We start from the raw sequence: 22,902 nt of genomic DNA on the forward strand, positions 1-22,902 counted from the left end.
TGTGTGCACGAACGCTGGTTCTCAGTCTTCGTGCTGAACGCTGTATGACTAGGGGTCTCTTGCTGATGCCTATTTCTGGGTCCGGAAGCGCCTGCGTATGTATACTGTACTTGGGTCTGTATAATTTCCTTTTGCGCCTAAATTGTGTCTTGATCAATTGCGTGTAACTGTCTGAACTTTTACCTGAATAACACTTGTGCTTTGGAACCACAGATTCCATGTCTAAGTCTTTATTTATGGTATGACTGCGTACACAAATTAGCGTCATCCTTAGAGGTTTATAAGAAGGGTTTTAGAAGGTACAGGCAGGGGTATATAGAGGTTCTGATCCAGTATTGTTAGTCTCATGGCACCACATAATAAAGAAGGAAGAGCTCCAAACATTGGTTGGCTCAATGCCACGTCGCTGTGCTGCTGTCACTGCATAACTTCCCTTGTAATGCAAATATTTGACCTCTGTTTAGTGTGTTGAATTTAGCATAAAATTTCCTTTCATTTGATATATTAATCATTGCACTGCATGAAGTGTAATAGTTTTTATAAGCATTCGAAGTTGAAAAACAGTCAAATTTCAAAAAGTGTCCGCAATTTTGGCCACCACTGTGTATATGTATATATATATATATATATATATATATATATCAGAATCAATGTTGATTTTCCTATATATATAGATTTTGGTTTTATGTGTGTGTGAATTTTACATCAGTTTTTAAAATTGATGTACTCCCCACCTCTGCTCCATCCATCCATCCATACCGGGGGGGAGGGGGCCCTTCCTATTTTGTTAGTACCAGGCCCCACAATTTTTGATGGCAGCGCAGTCTACAGATGTCAACATATCAACAATGTCAACATCATAACTGTCGACACTGTAGACTTGACATTGACTGTCAACTTTGTGATTGTCAACATGGTGAGTGTATTCTAGCAATCCATGTATAATGCAAAACAAACTTTTATTGATCCAAATACAGAAATCATTCTAGTAATAGATATACAATACAGAGAACATCTGTAGTTACAGATATACAATAGCTGCCCTATTCTGGACCCCAAGATACATTATAGACATTCACATCTCTAGTATCTAAACAATGAAGACACCTAATTCTCAGGAGATAACACAGTGCAGATCCCCCAAATCGCTGGTGGCAATACAGGTCAAGCTTTAGTTCTCTGGTGACGACACACTGCAGATCCAAGGAGTTTACTATTTTACTTTAGACAAACTCTATGAGGCAACATTTTGGCTGTTACAAAAGTACCTACATGGCCTCCAACATTCTGATTAATGAATGAAAGAAGCTGGTGGAGTGTTAGGAGCTACCAGGGAGTTGAATGCAAGCAGAATGTTCACACCTGTGATGATGTCATAATTCTAACATCACAGTATCTGCTGCAATCAGTTTGGAAGACCAAGATTACCATTTGCTGTACCTAAAAGCCCCCATCCATCAGCAATTGATTGCAGCAATCGTGCAATCTGCAATCGATTGTGTATAAAAATCTTTCCCTTTATCAATCGATTGCAGATTGCAGAATTGCCACAATCGATTGAAAAAGGGAAAGATTTTTATACACAATCGATTGCAAATTGCACGATTGCTGCATTCAATTGCTGATGTATGGGGGCCTTAATGGTTTGGATGGAATTTAAAACGATTGAGCCCAGTTTACTGCAATAGGAATATAAGTGTGAAGTGTGGTTATGTTTGAGTCACGTTGCAGGATCTGAATGTATTTTATATGTCAATTATTTTTTTAATTTTAAACAGTTTATAATTTTTGCACGTGATAGAGTGTAGGCAAAGAGAGAAACAACTCTATGACAAGCAGTATGGTAGATTGGAAGGGCAGGAGATATTAAGATGCAAAACAAAATATTGCTACAGAAAAATATAAAAAAAAGCACAAACACTTGTCATAGGGCCGAATTCAATTAGCCGCGAAAAGTGCCATCTGGCGAAAAGCGGATTGAATTTGCCTCGTTCGCCTGTTTTGACGCAATGTTTTCCCCATGCGCGTCCCAGCTTTTCGCCCTATTCAATTGTAAAACACGTGAAAACGCAGATAGGCAAATGTTTTACAAAGCGAAACCAGCGAAAAGGACCTTTTTTTTGGGGGGGGGAATCAGTCTGTACCCCATAAAAAGCTTCAGTGACCCTGGGAAGCAATATAGAATAGTACTAGTAGCCCTAATAAGGGTATTTAGTGAACTTATTTTGTGGCAAAGGGCTGTTGTATGCATACTTGCATATGTGTGGAAAACTGATAGGAAGGAATGTTTTTTTCTGAAAAATAAGGACCGAGGTTAAATTTGGGGTACCTGAAAATGGGTACTAGTATATTTTGATGTCTCCAAAATGAAGAATTACAAATTTTTAAAAATACACCTGCTGCAGCCTCGTGCAATCCAAAAAACAAATGTCCCAACCATATAGCCCCCCAATGCACCAGGCCCCCCACTTTTTTTTTAATTTTCCAACACTTTTTTCATTTTTGCCCCCCAAAATTATTTTTTTTTTTGCCCAATTAGTCATTAGGGAGGGGTGTCCCAAGGGTTCTGAACCAAGTCCCCACATTTGTACCCCAAAATATGGATTTTGCACTTCTTTTCTCCTGCCTTTTAACTTTTTCACCTGTTTTTGCCTATGGAGTTTTCGCCTAGATGAAAACTCTGGTTAATTAAATATGGAGATACTTTGAAAAGAGGCGAAAAGTGCAAATCGGAGAAAACTTTTCTCCAAACTGCACTTTTCGCGGCTAATTGAATTCCGCCCATAGACGGTTAAATAGTACAGTCATTTACATGAAGGAAAAGACTAAATGGGAATATGGGGAAGGAACAGGTAAAAGAAAGGAAGGTAAAGAAGGGAAAGAGTTCAGTTTGGGGATCACTGAGGAAGCAGCTAATCAATTATGAGATACTCCTCACGTCCCAAAGGAGACCAGTGTAGTGTAAGGGTATGGCAAAAATCACAACACAATCAGTAACAAGCTAGGAAATCGTTATGTTAGCACAGGAGGGGGAGTGATGGAAGTCAAACCAAAGACACCATATTTGTGACAATTTGTGGGATCTGTTGTGGAGATAGGCAGTGTTTTTTTTTTCCCTGTGGCAGCGAGATACCCAACTATACCTATAACCAACTATAGGGAAGGGACACAGGAACATTTTCAAGCTTCAGGCTGCATTGATAATCTGAACTGCCAGTCTCTCGGCAGGACTATCTAGAGCCTTGAGTGGGAGCCGCAAGAGGAACGACCACAGATTCTTAGCCTAATGCCCCTGTGGATCCAAAGTATTGAGCACACGGATGAGCAGCCAGGAGAGAAATTAGGATTGTCCCAAATAGGGGCGAGGGGGAAGGACAGGAAACTAATTTTAAATAGTGAGTGCAGTAGTCCCAACTCCAGCATGTGAAACAAGGCACCAGTTGCTTCTTAAGTGTAGGGGCCGGCTCTTGACTGGTACTGTTAGCAATTAGGTCAGGGAAGACAGCTTACTTGTTAACATCTCCAATTTCAGCCATCGAAGGGCGGTAAATTATAAAACTTTTTTGTGCAGGAAACCCCTGCCTTTATCCATAGTGGGCTGGCTAAGGTTCAGAAAGCTTGTCCATGACACCTTATTTTTCCAGACAAAATGGACAAACCACTAATGGAGATGAGCCATAACGATGTCTGGAATCCTAACCGGTTGTAATAGATATAAAAGGTGTGGTAGGAGGTTCATTTGTATGACTATAATTTTACCAGCCATGAGATAATCTGTTTTTGCTACCTCAACAGGTCTGCCCTTATAGCAGAAATTATCAGGAGGGGGGAGGTAGTTTTCATGTTAGAGAGAGTCATGTTAGAGAGAAAAACTCCTAAATATTTTATCTTAGTCCTCTTTCAAGTGAATTTATCAGAGCCGTAACTAGACTTTTTGGTGCCCTGTGCCAGAAAGAGCATTGGCGCCCCCCTCATTTTTCAAAGGGACTTAATGCACCCAGAAAAGGGCCATGGCCTCATTACGAAGGGCCAGGGAAGAGATAGGAGAGGCCAGGAGATGCTGGGGATGAAATAAGAGGAAGCTACAAGTGAGAATGATAATAAACAGAAATTTGACAGGCCCAAACAGTGCCCCCTGACCTGTGGTGCCCTGTGCGATGACACCGGCCACACTAGCCTAGCTACGGCCCTGGAATTTATAGTTCAGTCGTCAAAGATGTATTAGCTGGTAAGAGGGGATGTGGAGGCTTCTGTCTTAGAGTAGTTAAACTTATAGCCTGAGTGAGTGCCGTATGCAGGGAGGATCTCATAAAAGGAAGGCAGGGTATCAGAAGTAAGACCATTCACTGAAACACTAGCTGAGGGTGCTGAGTAGAGAGCTTGAACTACTGTGAAAAAAATTGCAATCAAATCTAAAATTGCAAAGGGTAGCAAATAAGAATGGCCAACTAATCCTGTCAAATGCTTTCTTCGCGTTCAGAGTAGGCAAGAGAGCAGGAGTCCCGGCACAGTTAATGCTGTGAATGATACTGACGGTGAGACATGTATTATGTCAGGATTGCCTCCCTGGAATTAAGCACTACTGATCGCAGTGAATAATCTAGAGCAGCACCGAGTTTAAGCGTGTTGCAAGTATTTCGGGAAAATATTTAATATCCATGTTCAACAGCCTTATCTATCCATAACTGGCACAATTAGTTGGATCTGTTTTTCCTTCATGATCACTATGATCCTGACCTCCAGGACCCGTGAGAGAAGGAGTGCTCTTTCATAACGCTGTCGAACAGAGCAGAAAGACACTGAATTAAATGACTTTGGAAGGTTTTGTAACTGGTCACGATGAAACCGCCCGGGCCTAGCAGGTTGCTAGTTTTCATGTTTTTAATGACATCAGTGTTCTCTTGTTCTGAAATATCAGCACCAAGGGCCTCTGACATTTCAGGAGACAGTTGTGGGAGGTGACATTGGGAAAGGAAGAGCTGCAGTGCTTCCTGAGGAGGGGGGAGTGAGGTAGAATGGGAAGCATAGTTATATAGCTTATCATAAAAGTCATAGAAAGCCTCAGTAATAGGTTCTGGACAGTGCCGAATTAACAAATAGGCAGAGTAGGCAGCGGCCTATGGGCCCCGCACCTTTTAAGGTCCCGGCAACAATGAATCAAATGATATTGATTTGATCTTGAAAGAAAATTACAATCAAGCTTTCCTAAATTGTTTCCAATAGATAGAAAAAATTAACCAACTCAAAGAAACAAAAACTTTACATTAAAGAGTCTATAGAGAAAATACTTAATGTAATGTACCTATTAACAACTTAAAGTATATAAACCATAGACATCAGATTCACATTACAGTTTGTCCCTTAAAACTCACCTTCTATCAGCTGTCAGTTTGTAAAAAATATTTCCATGCAACCTACGTACGGTTTAATAAAATTGTTGGTTGGTACAATTAAAAACATATTAGGAGATAACTTGCGAGGAGGGCCCTGATATTTTGACTGCCTTAGGGCCTCCACAGGGTTTAATCCGACACTGGTTTGGGATCCTTAAGTAAGTGATCCAATGGGGATTTGATGGAGACAGTATAATTTTTACGAATGATTCGAGTTCTTAGCCGAGAAGCCAAAATTTTGTCCACCTTGTCGCCTTTTTCAGAAAATAATTGGTTGACATTTTAAAGCATTCAACCTTGGCAGTTAATAATATATTTAACTCACCTTTAATGCTAAGAATTTGGAGAGATCATCAGCAGAGCTTGATTGTTTGTGCGTTAGAGAAAGGAGACAAATGTGATCTGACAGGTTTAAGATACATTTGCCTCTGTGCTGTGTTTTTTCTGCTCATATGTGGTGATCCTAATCAGATGTCCATGAATCACTGCCTTATGCACCTCCCACAGGAGCATAGGGGAAATGGAGGGGTCGAGGGGTTGCAATTTTGTTTCCTTTTGTAATCTCAACTGCGGGTTGAGAAAAGCCCTGTCGTCAATACACCAGAGGGATCTACTGTATGGAGCCCAAGTTGGGGGCCAACAAGATTTACACTAACATGACCATGGTCGGACCAAGTATTTGGGAAGATAGAAGCATCAAGAATTCATTGGACGGATTCAGCACTCAAAAAGATCATGTCTAATCTAATATAAACATTGTGTAAGGGGGAATTGTATGTATAATCTAGCGGTATGTTCCTTCACCAGCTATGCATGCATTGAACAGAAGATGCTGCAACAGAGGAAGATGAAGAGCTGCAGAGTTTTGGGAGCAAACCCGCCGACGAAATTGTGGCACGGGCTTGGACCTGTCCATGTGGCAATCAAGAGTGGTATTAAAATCTCCCACTATGGCAACACTACTTTGTCTATTCAAGGCCAGTAAATTACTTATACCTCTTTTCCACCAAAAACCCGGGTCTGACCTGGGTTTTCGGACATGGTTCCAACCCAGGTCAGACCAAGTTTACACTGCACCTTCGATCTGGGTTACTCCCAGGTCAGCCCTGTTCACACTGAACCCAGGTCTGCCCTGCTAAACCTGTGAGGTCATAAATAGTGGGAGGTGACTGCTCCACAACGACCAATCGGCTCATTTTAGACATGACCCAGGTTGAATAACCCGGGTCGTGTCGTTTATACAGCACCATTACCCGGGTCCATCCTGGGTCCAACCCTGGTAGTTACTTGGGTTGGATTCCCATATCACTGGACCCGGGTTATTTTTCAGGGACCCTTTTCCACTGAGCCGCAACCTGGGTAGACCTGGTAATAACCCGAGTTTTTGCAGCAGTGTAAAAGGGGAATAAATGTGTGGAATAGGGCAGCTTGGTTTGATTAGGGGCGAAATATTTAAAAAGGTATAAGGGATAACATTGAATTAAATATCTTCCCCTAAGGGTCCCCATTGAAATGGCGTGCAAATAAAATGGATAAACCTTTCTTTTTAGTGTCAGGATCACAGGCACGAAAGATGGTTTTGATACACTTGGACTGAAATGTGTTTTCTACAAGAACACATCTTCACTCTCAACTGTTGGAGTGTATGGAATAGGGTCAAGCACTTTTGGGGACTTTTCAGACCTTTTCTATGTAGGAATATTAATTTAAGTACCATATAAAGATAGAGATAGAGAGGTGAGTGGTTACCACAAACAAACATAAGTGTAGGACATTGAAGGCTGCCATGGATGTGACCACAGGACCACAACTGGGAACAGCTCTGGTTAAAGAGGATGAGGAAAGAGAAATGAATAAGAAAGAACAGTATAGGGAGAAGCAGAAACATAACTAGGCCTTGTCACTAAATCAGACCCAGGGAAGGGGAAGAAGTCTAAGGTGTCCAAAGTTAGCCAAAACGGCAGAAAGAGGAAAGAGTGGCTCAGAGGACAGTAAGAGGGAACAACCTCTAAAGATGTCCCCAGTATGTATGTTAAACCAGCAAGCGCATAGCAGAAGAAAAAAAGACAGAATGTAACTGAAGAGGAAAAGGGAGGTGAAGGGACAGGAGAAGACGGGCAATACGGCATTGCATAGAGAGGTGGATGGGAGAGGACGAGAAGAAACAAAAAAAGGGGGGGACTCTAAAAGAAAAGCAAAGTGTCAATTTTAAATGACTGAAGTGGCCTCTATTCTGCATGGGTTTTGGCAGTGAAAGGATTAATCTTTACCTTTGATTCTGCGCTATGATTAGATGCCATATTGTGCTCGTATCCATTAATTACTCATTTTATAACCACCATTGTAACCACAGAACTTAATTACACATCTCACAGTTTCCTTTCACTTCTTTGAAAATGCATTCTGAATTTACAGACCTAACGTCTTAAATCTGTTGGAGAATAGGTTCTGCGTAGTTTCATGGAATTGATGTCTTTTCATTACAAAGCGTAACCCCTGTTATTTGGACTAATCTGTGTTCAATTACACACATATATTGAATTCTATTGCGTCATGTCAGCTTTTAAAATATTAGGGGGAAAGAGCAGGTAAAATGTTTAAAAAAGTCTTTGAAAAATGAAATAATTCTGTCAGTTAGTAATAACTGGTTTCTCTGCAGTACAACATTTGTCAGAAGAGTAAGTAAGTACTGACTTGGTAATAGCATGTCATTAGTCTGTGAGTGAGTATAAACACAAGGAGAGGTAGTTATTAGCTGGATACTGTAAGTATCTACTTGTCTCCAGATGCAGAAGGATACATCACAGATTAATAGTAAACACACATAATTACTGATTTGCCAGGAAACAGCTTTCTTAAAGGACCAAAGCCCTAAACATAAACGTATAAAGCTGGCCATACACCTTAAGATTATCTGTCCAACCATTTAACTAGTTGGCTGTTTGGAATGAAAATCTGGTTATATATAAGAGCAAATGACAATCAGCCATTTGCTCCCAAACACTGGAAAACGGTCATTCAGACCAATTGGTTTGAGGACCATGTGTGTCTTTCCCAGTTCTAGATCATAATTATGATTTCTTATCACTGCAAAAATGTACTAAAAACACATCGAGAGACAGGGAGTCTGATAGGATCCCATCCCTGCATTCTGGGCCTGATTCAGACCCGGACACTATTTGCGTCCGCTCGCTGGCTAAAAGGGGCCGGCTATTTAAATCATGTGCTCGCACTGTGTCGCGTAAAGCCGCCCACTAAGTAATAGCGAGCGGCCGCACTATTCGCTCGCACCTGTATAAAGACGCCCCTTTGCCACTCGCAACACACGTCATCTCCGGCAGTTGTAGGATTAATTGGGAACATCGAGAGCCATCGGAGCTGCTCGCAGCGCTTGTGGTAGCCTTTTCCCACCACAACATTGCGAGCAGTTCTGGCTACAATACAACCCAGTCACTTGTGTAATGACGCTACTTTGCTAATTATGCACACCCATTAAACGCCGTTCTGACGGTCGGGCACACCTGCGTTCACACATCCACACCTCTGTTTTCAAGCACCTTCCCCTGTTACCACCCACAAACGGCACTATCTGTCACTCAAAATAGCGGCCCGGCTGCAGGCTACGGGCGAGCACTTTCCCATCGCAATGACTGGTTCGTGCATACGCATTGCGACTCATACAAATGCGCAGATTGCTAAAAATCGCTCAATGCGAGCGAGCGCAGCATAGCGTCCAGGTCTGAATCAGGCCCTCTGTCAGAAGTGAAGTGATCACTAATTCAATCACTTAACATATTTCCCTTAGGAGCTGGGCGCTACTGCTCATGTGCGATCTCTCTCCCGGTACCTTTTGCAGACTGTAGTCCATAGGCAACAACGGCTACCACCATCTGAAGATGGCTTAGCTATCGATATCTGCTGCAGTCCCCATTTATACATCCAAAAGATACTATACGCCGTATTCAATTAGACGCGAATAGCCGTTTTCCGCTAAAAAGTATTGCCGATCACGGCTTTTTGTGTGGTCGGAATTTATCTCCGTATTCAATTCCAGATGGTTTACACCTATGTGGAAAGTCAATACAATGTAATAGCTGAAAAAGATTCGCCTCTGAATAGCAGGAGAAAAGAAGTTCAACATTTTATTTTGGGGTGCAAAGGTGGGGAAAAATCCCTGGAAAAAAATGAACACCACCCCAAAAAAGTACTTTCATTTTGGGGGTGAAAGTGAGTATAACTTACACAAGATAGCATTTAAGCTATTTTGATAGTATTTTATATGGGGTTTATTGTGAGCTATTAGGTTAAGTTGATTTGTCACATTAGTGGTGGCATTTGAATAATGAATAGAGTTTATTACTGTAAAAAGGTGATTACGTTACTGGTGGAATTGTATTAATTAAACTGAAGATAATTTGATTTGTGGTATATTCTATATAAATTATACTACTAGTCAACATGCAATAACTGTTTATGTGCTTAACACATTGTAATGTTTGTTACTTTTTGTTTCTCTAATGTATCAGGCTCTTTGAAACATCACTGGAAAGTATGGACAGTACAGTGTCTTAGGATATTTCAGAAAGAGGATTTTATTGAAGTTTACAATAATGCCAAACTACAAGGAAACTCCAGGAAGAAATGATGCTCGACCACTCTCCGCCTGCCCAGACATTCTGATTGCAAAGAGATATTTGATACAGCAAAAACTTGGCAGGGGGAGCTTTGGTACAGTCTACCTAGTGCTAGATCAGAAGGCAAAAGAGGAAGAAAAACTGTAAGTGCTGAAACATAAATTAACCATGTATTTTGTATTAGACAAATATGCAGATTCCCACACTAACACCACTGCATCTTATAACATGTTTTCTCTGGAGTCATTATTGTTTTACAAATGGGGACTAGAGTCTGGTTTTGTTGCAGGGTACAATGTAATTAAGTGGGTGGCCAGAATATGCCCAACAAACTGTCTGAGGAGTCTGAGTTCAAGTATTGCGAAAACTTGGAAGCCAAACACCCAACATGGAAATGGAGTAATAATGCAGCCAGGAACAAATCTATTTTAAAGAACAAAATAATTTTGAATAACAAATCTAGGAATACTGTCAACATTTCAGATACAATTTGTTGCAAAAGATGGGTAAAATTCTAATTAGAACGAGCTCTTATGCTACAAACATATCACAGCACATTTCCTCTTCCCAGGGGTGTAATCCTAAACAAGAAATAGGGAATTAGTATTCTGCTACCAGCAGTTCCAGCATATGCCAGTATGTACAAGGTACTTAGTTTTGTTTCCCAAATGATCTATCAACCATAGCAGTAATGATGCATAGAACAGTTATAGATTCCTGTAACTAAAATAAGTGTTTTCTTCCTATTTGGCTTTATAAATTATTATTATTATTATTAATAATTTTACTAATTATATATCTGCTGTAAATATAATTTTAAATATATAATTTCATCATAATTGTATATTACTGGCCACAAAATGATCGGTCTTGAAGACCATAAACCACTATACGTTTTGTCATTTGTTCCTAACGTTCACCTTCTATGTGACTCAATTTTTCTCAATTAAGAGATCTGGCTGTCACAGGTTTTAGTTGTGTCAGCTCTATGCTCTGTTCACCATGAGGTAGCAGAGCAGAACACTAATGAATCATAAAAAAGTGGTAAAGTTCCATTCTAATTTGATTCAAATCCTAGTTAGTTAAATGGGCTCTCCACATGTTGCACACTGGAGGTAACCTGCAGGATTTGCTGCAGTGACTACCCAGCACCATGCATGAAGTCGTCCCACACACCCAGCTGCTCCAATAAGTCTCTGCTCTCGTTTCTTCTTGCACTACTTCAGGGTACAGAATTTTATTGGAGAAGAGAAGTGACTGTAGGGTTAAATGTCAGGGTACTACTGCAGTATGTGGGTTGTCCCAAAAGTAGATTCTACTTTAACCCTCAAGACATGCAGGAAGTACTTGTGATGGGGCTGTTCTAGCTGTCCAAACAAGGTCATATACCCTCTAAATATTACCAATCCCTGGATCCATAAACCATGGTAAATCAAAATACATTATTATGTGATGCAGGTATTTGCTCTAAGTAAACAGTATTCAGGGTCTGACCATGCCGCCAGCCATTATACCCGGGATCAGAAGGTAGGTGATTCTGAGGTTTCTTTTGTTCTTCAGTCTGAGTCAGAACTAGAATTTACTAGCGACGTACCTGATTATATGGACAATGGCACTACACCTACTGCTACATTGTCACCGCCCCCCATCGCCTTGCTAATTTAGCACTCATGCTGGTTTCCTTTTGACAGACTCTTTCTAACTCATTTATCCCCACTGTACACAAGATCTCAGCCCCACATTGTGGGTCGAATACATTGCTGAAGGACAGTGCATTATTTCTACCCACTGGGAAGGAAGGGGTAATGGAAGTATTTGTTTTGTCCATGCCCAATTTTAAGATTGCCGCACCAACGTCATGGCACCTGTACAAACAAAAGTGAAACTTGCTTATTGTAGAACACAAACTTCTTGTCTTCTGAGTCCTTTTATAACACAGCCTCAAATGCCCACTCAGTTTGTCCATAACTCAAGCCATTGGTTTGAACTTTGTCTTTGTCCTATGTTATACATCCTCATAGATGTTTTACCTGTACATGGAGTGGCTGCTCTTCACAGACTTACATTCCATATTTCTGCTGAGGCCTTTCCAATGTATTCACCTAAACACGTCTCCATTTCGCTGTAACGCTACTATTTATTTGGTATCCCTTTCTCCTGTTATGTTTCTCTTATGTTTGGTTGCTCCTACAGTATATTGTCTTCTTTGTGTGTGTGATATTTCACATAACCTTCCATGTTATTGAGACTTCCCCACTGTAATGTTTTGCATTCTCTCTCCTACACACAGTTCAGTTTGGTAATTTTACATTTGATTTTTCTTCCTACCGTTTGTTCAAGATATACCTGGCCCTTTCCGGTCATGTATGTTTGGTTCAGACAATTAAGAGAAATGGTTGAACATAGGCATTTTGTTACATTTTTGTCACACTGGCTGTGGATATTGTCTCTTTTATGCTCTCTTTAATTGTCACCTGCTTCATGTGTCGCCTCTATTTGTAATGTATTTTCTATATGTTGTACTTCTTACTTTGACTCCTAGATGTACAGTATTTATGTGTTCTCTATATGCTATAGTATGCACATCACATATTTGTGCTACCAGTTTTTGTATAAATGTCCAACGTCTTATATGATTCTTTTTTTATAATTGTATCATTGTGCCACGCTTCAATAAAAGGATGTTTACAAAAGTCTGGGCAGACGGTTCAAATTAGTGCTCTATAGCCTGCCATTGTTCCCCAAACAGCATAATATTTAAGGGCCTATGTATCAAGCTGTTTGTAACATAAAATTATGCAGAAACTGCAGTTTCTGCATAATTTTATGTAGTGAGCCTATGTACTAAAAGCACAATGCAGGACATTTCACAGAAATCTCCGGCAAAGTGCTAATTAGCACTGCAGATCGCAGTCTCCATTATTATCAATGGGGTCTATGTTCTGACCACTATGTACTAAACTCCAAAAACTAAGCTCTTCGGAGTTTAGCCCCGGTTGTTTACACCATCTTCAGCCTATGGGGGCTTCAGGGTCAGGAGAGAGATCTTTCGATCTCTCACCCACAGCCCCCGGCCGGCTCCGAAAGCTGACACTGTGCACATGTGCAGTGTGAGCTTCCCCAGGGGAAGTCTTTCCTTTCTGTGAAAGACTTCTCCTAAATGCCAGGGATATAACTCATGGGGATATCGGTTACCACAACCGCTGTCCCTGTGAGTTCCCCATGTACATAGCGGGGATATTTTTATTAAAAATGTAAATATCCCTGGCGAGTTAGGTAGATAATAATCGTGGCTGGTCCGTGATTATTAGTACATAGACCCCTTAGAATTAATTCTAAATGAAGTACACTGCAAGTGCCAAACACTTGAATGCAGTCTCATTTGCAGGTGAGGGTAGCTATAGTTACATCAATATACCCACCTACAGCTCAAATAAGCATACCTGATTAATGGATGTGATATAAAAGATTGACAATGTATAGGTCAACAGTTAGTAGGTCGACATGCAACAGGGACAAAAGGTCGACACATTTTTTTTTGTAATTTAACCCTATTCATCACCATAACCCTACCCCTAGTGCCTAACCCTAGCCTAACCCTAACCCTCCCCCTAGGGCCTAACCCAAACAGTCCCTCCAGCAGCCTAATGCTATCCCTCCTCCAAGTGCCTAACCCTCACCCTAACCCTAAAATTGTTGAAAAACCATAAAAATGTGATGACCATTTGTGTGTCGATCATTTGAACATGCCGACCTTTTAACTCTGTCAACCTTCTGCCCCTGCCGACCTATTGCATATCGACCATCTGGTGTCGACCTATTGACTGTTGACCTAGTTATTGTCAATCTTCTATCCAGATACCCTAATTAATCATTGTGTTCCAAGTGCTATACTGCTGGCCTTGAGCAGGCTATTTTTTCACAAAGTTATGTTTAAATATTTCCTACTGATGTTCTGCATTTTAAATCAATTAAACTGTAAAATTAATAACAAATGAAGTATATATATATATTAAATGTAGAAACTTTGCCTTTCCAGTTCCCATCTGAGTCTAATATTAACTGAGCATCAAATATATGCAGCTATAATTTTATTGTAACTATTAATTTTATATATTTCTTAATCTTATATTTAGCAGAATTGTAACTACTTCTTACTGGAATAACTGTCAGAATAAGGTCATCAGCCCAAACAGAATAATTACATTACCCTTTTCTTATGTTCACACTAAGGGGTATATAATATATACCCCTTACTATGTGAAAGTACCAATGTTTGGTCGATGTTTGGTCTTGGTCGGGATTCGGTTTTATAGTCGATTTTGACTTTGGCAAATCTCCAAATTGCAAAATTGTCTGAAAATCAACTACAAATACACCAAAACGGAAAATTTACCTTAAGTAAATATGTCGTATATTTACTTAAGATAAATTTTCAGTTTTGGTGTATTTGTAGTTGATTTTCAGTCAATTTTGCAATTTGGAGATTTACTAAAGTCAAAATCGACTATAAAACCGAATCCCGACCAAAACCGAACATCGACCAAACATTGGTACTTTCACATAGACGGCTACAGGATCCCCCTCAGTCGGATTGAAAATTGAATAAAAATCAACCTCAACATTGATTTTCAAAGAACCCAAACAATAGACCTGCCTGAGACAGTCGTGTTTGGTAGAAGCATGTACAGAGCACTGTGATCTGTGCATGCTTCCTAGGCTTAAAAGAACCTAAATAAGTAAAAATCCACTTTCCGAGTGCTGCCAGCCCTGGGCTTACCTGTTTGGGGCTGGTTAATGCTTTGGCAGGGAGACCCCACACTGTGTGTCTTCCTGCTGTAGCATTACCACTCCGGCTGGTTCAGCCTGGTGCTGGTTATTGGAAAATAATGGGAACCCCATGCATATTTCTCCCCAATTTTCCAAGACTAGACCAGGTTAAAAGGTCCAGGGAGGGTTATGGATTTAGGGGTGGAGGGGCTAAAGCCTAAGAAGCATGAACAGATCATAGTTTATTTTGTTGTATTTCACTTGGATCTTTAGGTTCTATTTGCATTAGGTTTTGAACAGAAATATCAAATCCAAATGCATTTACACCTACCAAAACCAAATAACATTTTGATTTTGAAATTGAAATCGAATGTTAGTAAATGAGAGATTTTGGCAGTGCATTACACAGTCGATTCTGAGTCGATTTAAATTGACATAAAATCTACACTAAAATCGACCTTTCGTAAATATACGCCTGAGTGTGAAATGCTAGCATGCAATCACATGACATTAGTCATGTGCAATTATAGTACTTGTGGAAGGGTGCACTCTTTCTAAGCTTTGCTGTTTTGTCATAGAATGATCACAATTCAATATTTTGACACTGGAGGGCAGCATTGTATTAGATGTTGTAAACCATTTTCTCTTCAGAATTTCTGAAAAGCGAATATTGTTTTAAGCCTCATATTATTGGTATTATTTGCACAAAAAATTCTTGTTAAAACATGTTCATTTCTTACTTTTAATCGTGTTTGGGGCACATACAAACTGATCTGACAATCGGAAAACACTAGTAATGCTAGAAATGTGACAGTGGGTATGTGACTTAAACAATTGTTTCAGACTCATTTACATACGTTTTACAATTGTGTTAAAAATCCTAGTAACTTATATGTAATTAATACCAGTGGCTATAGGACCTAATTTAGTACACGTTAATTAAAATTGTTTTAACAATGGTTTTAAAGTGTTAATTTTTTTTCAAAGAAATTTTTAACTTTAACATAAATAGTAAATTGATCTTAATGCTCACGATCAACTGTATGGAGGCTAGTCAGTAGTGCTATCTTTTCTCTATCCCAGTGGAATAAATTGCGTTATCCATGTATTCAGTAACAATGGGGCTGATCTTGAGTTGGGAGCAAAGCAAAAAAATAGCCAGTAACTTTGCCCCTGGACAAACCATAATGCAAATGCAATACCTTTCTTTTTTTGCATGTAGCAGTGGCAAACGCAGGATTTTGAAAGGGGGGTTTCCAAACAATTGGTTACAGACCCAATGACAAAAACGGCTAAACAGAATAAGCCAGCAACATACACTTTATTGTGTACTTCAAGTGTTTTAATATAAATAATATAAATAACAAGGCATCAGGTGGCTATAGGCTGCTCTGATAGACATGATATACTGTATGTGAAGCAGCCTGTGGATATGTTTTTCTGTTTCAAATGGGTAATAGAGAGTAATGTTCTAACAATACCCAAGTTCCAAAAAGGTTCGAATGTACTTTTGACCTCTGCATTTCATCTCTACTTACACCTTACAGCAGCCATTGTGTCCTTTCCTATGCCAGTACTTCTTTCACTATAATTACTGACATGCCGACATGTTCTCGCTCCCACCCCTCCCCTCCCCCTTAGCCTGCACACTACACAACACTGGCGCAGACAGATACACACAAACACACACATTGACAGAGACAGACACACACACTGACAGACACACTGACACATGCACTCACCTAAAAAGAAGCATAAATGCAGATCCAAAATACATAAAGCAGTGATCAATCATTTATTAAACATTATCCCCCCCACCCCCAAATACATACAGCAGTCATGTGGCATCGTTTCATAAATATTATCCCCCCCACCCCCAAATACATACAGCAGTCATGTGACATAGTTTCATAAATATTGTCCTTCCCCCCACCCCCAAATACATACAGCAGTCATGTGGCATCGGTAGCAGAGCAGAACACTAATGAATCATAAAAAAGTGGTAAAGTTCCATTCTAATTTGATTCAAATCCTAGTTAGTTAAATGGGCTCTCCACATGTTGCACACTGGAGGTAACCTGCAGGATTTGCTGCAGTGACTACCCAGCACCATGCATGAAGTCGTCCCACACACCCAGCTGCTCCAATAAGTCTCTGCTCTCGTTTCTTCTTGCACTACTTCAGGGTACAGAATTTTATTGGAGAAGAGAAGTGACTGTAGGGTTAAATGTCAGGGTACTACTGCAGTATGTGGGTTGTCCCAAAAGTAGATTCTACTTTAACCCTCAAGACATGCAGGAAGTACTTGTGATGGGGCTGTTCTAGCTGTCCAAACAAGGTCATATACCCTCTAAATATTACCAATCCCTGGATCCATAAACCATGGTAAATCAAAATACATTATTATGTGATGCATCGTTTCATAAATATTGTCCCCCCCACCCCCAAATACATACAGCAGTCATGTGACATAGTTTCATAAATATTGTCCTTCCCCCCACCCCCAAATACATACAGCAGTCATGTGGCATCGTTTCATAAATATTGTCCCCCCCACCCCCAAATACATACAGCAGTCATGTGGCATCGTTTCATAAATATTGTCCCCCCCCACCCCCAAATACATACAGCAGTCATGTGGCATAATTTCATAAATATTGTCCTTCCCCCCTACCCCTCCCAAATACATACAGCAGTCATGTGGCATCGTTTCATAAATATTGTCCCCCCCACCCCCAAATACATACAGCAGTCATGTGACATCGTTTCATAAATATTGTCCTTCCCCCCACCCCTAAATACATACAGCAGTCATTTGGCATCGTTTCGTAAATATTATCCCCCCCACCCCCAAATACATACAGCAGTCATGTGACATAGTTTCATAAATATTGTCCTTCCCCCCACCCCCAAATACATACAGCAGTCATGTGGCATCGTTTCATAAATATTGTCCCCCCCCACCCCCAAATACATACAGCAGTCATGTGGCATCGTTTCATAAATATTGTCCTTCTCCCCACCCCCAAACACATACAGCAGTCATGTGGCATCGTTTCATAAATATTGTCCTTCCCCCCACCCCCAAATACATACAGCAGTCATGTGGCATCGTTTCATAAATATTGTCCCCCCCTCCCCCAAATACATACAGTAGTCATGTGGCATTGTTTCATAAATATTGTCCTTCCCCCCTACCCCTCCCAAATACATACAGCAGTCATGTGACATAGTTTCATAAATATTGTCCTGCCCCCCACCCCCAAATACATACAGCAGTCATGTGGCATCGGTAGCAGAGCAGAACACTAATGAATCATAAAAAAGTGGTAAAGTTCCATTCTAATTTGATTCAAATCCTAGTTAGTTAAATGGGCTCTCCACATGTTGCACACTGGAGGTAACCTGCAGGATTTGCTGCAGTGACTACCCAGCACCATGCATGAAGTCGTCCCACACACCCAGCTGCTCCAATAAGTCTCTGCTCTCGTTTCTTCTTGCACTACTTCAGGGTACAGAATTTTATTGGAGAAGAGAAGTGACTGTAGGGTTAAATGTCAGGGTACTACTGCAGTATGTGGGTTGTCCCAAAAGTAGATTCTACTTTAACCCTCAAGACATGCAGGAAGTACTTGTGATGGGGCTGTTCTAGCTGTCCAAACAAGGTCATATACCCTCTAAATATTACCAATCCCTGGATCCATAAACCATGATAAATCAAAATACATTATTATGTGATGCATCGTTTCATAAATATTGTCCCCCCCACCCCCAAATACATACAGCAGTCATGTGACATAGTTTCATAAATATTGTCCTTCCCCCCACCCCCAAATACATACAGCAGTCATGTGGCATCGTTTCATAAATATTGTCCCCCCCACCCCCAAATACATACAGCAGTCATGTGGCATCGTTTCATAAATATTGTCCCCCCCCACCCCCAAATACATACAGCAGTCATGTGGCATAATTTCATAAATATTGTCCTCCCCCCTACCCCTCCCAAATACATACAGCAGTCATGTGGCATCGTTTCATAAATATTGTCCCCCCCACCCCCAAATACATACAGCAGTCATGTGACATCGTTTCATAAATATTGTCCTTCCCCCCACCCCCAAATACATACAGCAGTCATGTGGCATCGTTTCATAAATATTATCCCCCCCACCCCCAAATACATACAGCAGTCATGTGACATAGTTTCATAAATATTGTCCTTCCCCCCACCCCCAAATACATACAGCAGTCATGTGGCATCGTTTCATAAATATTGTCCCCCCCCACCCCCAAATACATACAGCAGTCATGTGGCATTGTTTCATAAATATTGTCCTTCTCCCCACCCCCAAACACATACAGCAGTCATGTGGCATCGTTTCATAAACATTATCCCCCCCACCCCCAAATACATACAGCAGTCATGTGGCATCGTTTCATAAATATTATCCCCCCCACCCCCAAATACATACAGCAGTCATGTGACATAGTTTCATAAATATTGTCCTTCCCCCCACCCCCAAATACATACAGCAGTCATGTGGCATCGGTAGCAGAGCAGAACACTAATGAATCATAAAAAAGTGGTAAAGTTCCATTCTAATTTGATTCAAATCCTAGTTAGTTAAATGGGCTCTCCACATGTTGCACACTGGAGGTAACCTGCAGGATTTGCTGCAGTGACTACCCAGCACCATGCATGAAGTCGTCCCACACACCCAGCTGCTCCAATAAGTCTCTGCTCTCGTTTCTTCTTGCACTACTTCAGGGTACAGAATTTTATTGGAGAAGAGAAGTGACTGTAGGGTTAAATGTCAGGGTTCTACTGCAGTATGTGGGTTGTCCCAAAAGTAGATTCTACTTTAACCCTCAAGACATGCAGGAAGTACTTGTGATGGGGCTGTTCTAGCTGTCCAAACAAGGTCATATACCCTCTAAATATTACCAATCCCTGGATCCATAAACCATGGTAAATCAAAATACATTATTATGTGATGCATCGTTTCATAAATATTGTCCCCCCCACCCCCAAATACATACAGCAGTCATGTGACATAGTTTCATAAATATTGTCCTTCCCCCCACCCCCAAATACATACAGCAGTCATGTGGCATCGTTTCATAAATATTGTCCCCCCCACCCCCAAATACATACAGCAGTCATGTGGCATCGTTTCATAAATATTGTCCCCCCCCACCCCCAAATACATACAGCAGTCATGTGGCATAATTTCATAAATATTGTCCTTCCCCCCTACCCCTCCCAAATACATACAGCAGTCATGTGGCATCGTTTCATAAATATTGTCCCCCCCACCCCCAAATACATACAGCAGTCATGTGACATCGTTTCATAAATATTGTCCTTCCCCCCACCCCTAAATACATACAGCAGTCATTTGGCATCGTTTCGTAAATATTATCCCCCCCACCCCCAAATACATACAGCAGTCATGTGACATAGTTTCATAAATATTGTCCTTCCCCCCACCCCCAAATACATACAGCAGTCATGTGGCATCGTTTCATAAATATTGTCCCCCCCCACCCCCAAATACATACAGCAGTCATGTGGCATCGTTTCATAAATATTGTCCTTCTCCCCACCCCCAAACACATACAGCAGTCATGTGGCATCGTTTCATAAATATTGTCCTTCCCCCCACCCCCAAATACATACAGCAGTCATGTGGCATCGTTTCATAAATATTGTCCCCCCCTCCCCCAAATACATACAGTAGTCATGTGGCATTGTTTCATAAATATTGTCCTTCCCCCCTACCCCTCCCAAATACATACAGCAGTCATGTGACATAGTTTCATAAATATTGTCCTGCCCCCCACCCCCAAATACATACAGCAGTCATGTGGCATCGGTAGCAGAGCAGAACACTAATGAATCATAAAAAAGTGGTAAAGTTCCATTCTAATTTGATTCAAATCCTAGTTAGTTAAATGGGCTCTCCACATGTTGCACACTGGAGGTAACCTGCAGGATTTGCTGCAGTGACTACCCAGCACCATGCATGAAGTCGTCCCACACACCCAGCTGCTCCAATAAGTCTCTGCTCTCGTTTCTTCTTGCACTACTTCAGGGTACAGAATTTTATTGGAGAAGAGAAGTGACTGTAGGGTTAAATGTCAGGGTACTACTGCAGTGTGTGGGTTGTCCCAAAAGTAGATTCTACTTTAACCCTCAAGACATGCAGGAAGTACTTGTGATGGGGCTGTTCTAGCTGTCCAAACAAGGTCATATACCCTCTAAATATTACCAATCCCTGGATCCATAAACCATGATAAATCAAAATACATTATTATGTGATGCATCGTTTCATAAATATTGTCCCCCCCACCCCCAAATACATACAGCAGTCATGTGACATAGTTTCATAAATATTGTCCTTCCCCCCACCCCCAAATACATACAGCAGTCATGTGGCATCGTTTCATAAATATTGTCCCCCCCACCCCCAAATACATACAGCAGTCATGTGGCATCGTTTCATAAATATTGTCCCCCCCCACCCCCAAATACATACAGCAGTCATGTGGCATAATTTCATAAATATTGTCCTCCCCCCCTACCCCTCCCAAATACATACAGCAGTCATGTGGCATCGTTTCATAAATATTGTCCCCCCCACCCCCAAATACATACAGCAGTCATGTGACATCGTTTCATAAATATTGTCCTTCCCCCCACCCCCAAATACATACAGCAGTCATGTGGCATCGTTTCATAAATATTATCCCCCCCACCCCCAAATACATACAGCAGTCATGTGACATAGTTTCATAAATATTGTCCTTCCCCCCACCCCCAAATACATACAGCAGTCATGTGGCATCGTTTCATAAATATTGTCCCCCCCCACCCCCAAATACATACAGCAGTCATGTGGCATTGTTTCATAAATATTGTCCTTCTCCCCACCCCCAAACACATACAGCAGTCATGTGGCATCGTTTCATAAATATTGTCCTTCCCCCCACCCCCAAATACATACAGCAGTCATGTGGCATCGTTTCATAAATATTGTCCCCCCCTCCCCCAAATACATACAGTAGTCATGTGGCATTGTTTCATAAATATTGTCCTTCCCCCCTACCCCTCCCAAATACGTACAGCAGTCATGTGGCATCGTTTCATAAATATTGTCCTTCCCCCCTACCCCTCCCAAATACATACAGCAGTCATTTGGCTTCATTTAATAAATATTATTCTCTCCACCCCCCGGCAAATACATACAGCAGTGAGTCATTTTGTAAAGATAATTCACCCCCCTATCCCCACGGCACCTAAATATTATCCTCTCCCCCCCCCCTAGGCCATCTGCTCCCTCCCCCCTGCAGATACATACAGCAGTGAGTCATGCATCTTATTATAATGAAGATTATCCTCCTCCGCCGCCATCTTACCCCCCCCCCAATACATATACATACAGAAGTCATCTGGCTTCATTTTATAAATATTATTCCTCCTGCACCTCCACCTACCTCGTGCGGCTCCGGGACTCGCTGCGCTTGCAGTAAAGGCCAGAGAGTCCCGGCAGCAGGCGCTCTCTCATATTGCCAGCCGGTCACAGTGCCCCTATGGGAAGTGACTGGGAGGGACAGCTCCCCCTACAGCCAGCCCAGGCTTTACAAAAAATATAATAAAGGAATAATGTTAAGCAGCTCGCCGGGCCGGAGGCAATCGAGGAACAGGCAGGGGGGTTTCAAGGTACTCGGAAACCCCCCCTGCGCGTGCAGGTGTGCAGGGTAAATTAATACTGACTGCTTTTGCAAGTGCTGTAGGTCACAAATGCTGAACAGTTCTATTTTTACACTGCAATTTAAGATTTGAGTTTGGACACGCAGGGTCAGATTAACATTTGTGGGGGTCCCAGGGCAACTAACTTCTTGGTGTCCCTCCCAATAAAACTGTCAATATGATATGTTGGCGATGTTATTAAAAAGTGTAGTGTGTAAATACCATGTTGACATTCTGCGGGGGGTCAGCGGCCGACCAGGAGGCTTGCCTGCTTTTCCGGGAGGGCCTGGAGCGCCACCCGATTTTCGGGAGTCTCCCTGCCGAATTGGGAGAGTAGTCAAGTATGGTA

General features: G+C 41.3%; 1 protein-coding gene across 1 annotated transcript in view; it reads left to right on the forward strand.

The window, feature by feature from the left end:
• The window catches only part of NEK11 (NIMA related kinase 11), a 426,840-nt gene that overhangs the window by 21,516 nt on the left and 382,422 nt on the right, over positions 1 to 22,902 (forward strand). Inside the window, exon 2 of the mRNA XM_088463785.1 lies at positions 9,920 to 10,170. Coding sequence (XP_088319911.1) covers positions 10,004 to 10,170 — 167 coding nt within the window. The 5' untranslated portion in view covers positions 9,920 to 10,003. The remainder of the gene's footprint in view (positions 1 to 9,919; positions 10,171 to 22,902) is intronic.

This window comes from Taudactylus pleione, unplaced genomic scaffold, assembly GCF_031769625.1.
Source record: "Taudactylus pleione unplaced genomic scaffold, aTauple2 ptg000053l, whole genome shotgun sequence".
Classification (NCBI taxonomy): domain Eukaryota; kingdom Metazoa; phylum Chordata; class Amphibia; order Anura; family Myobatrachidae; genus Taudactylus; species Taudactylus pleione.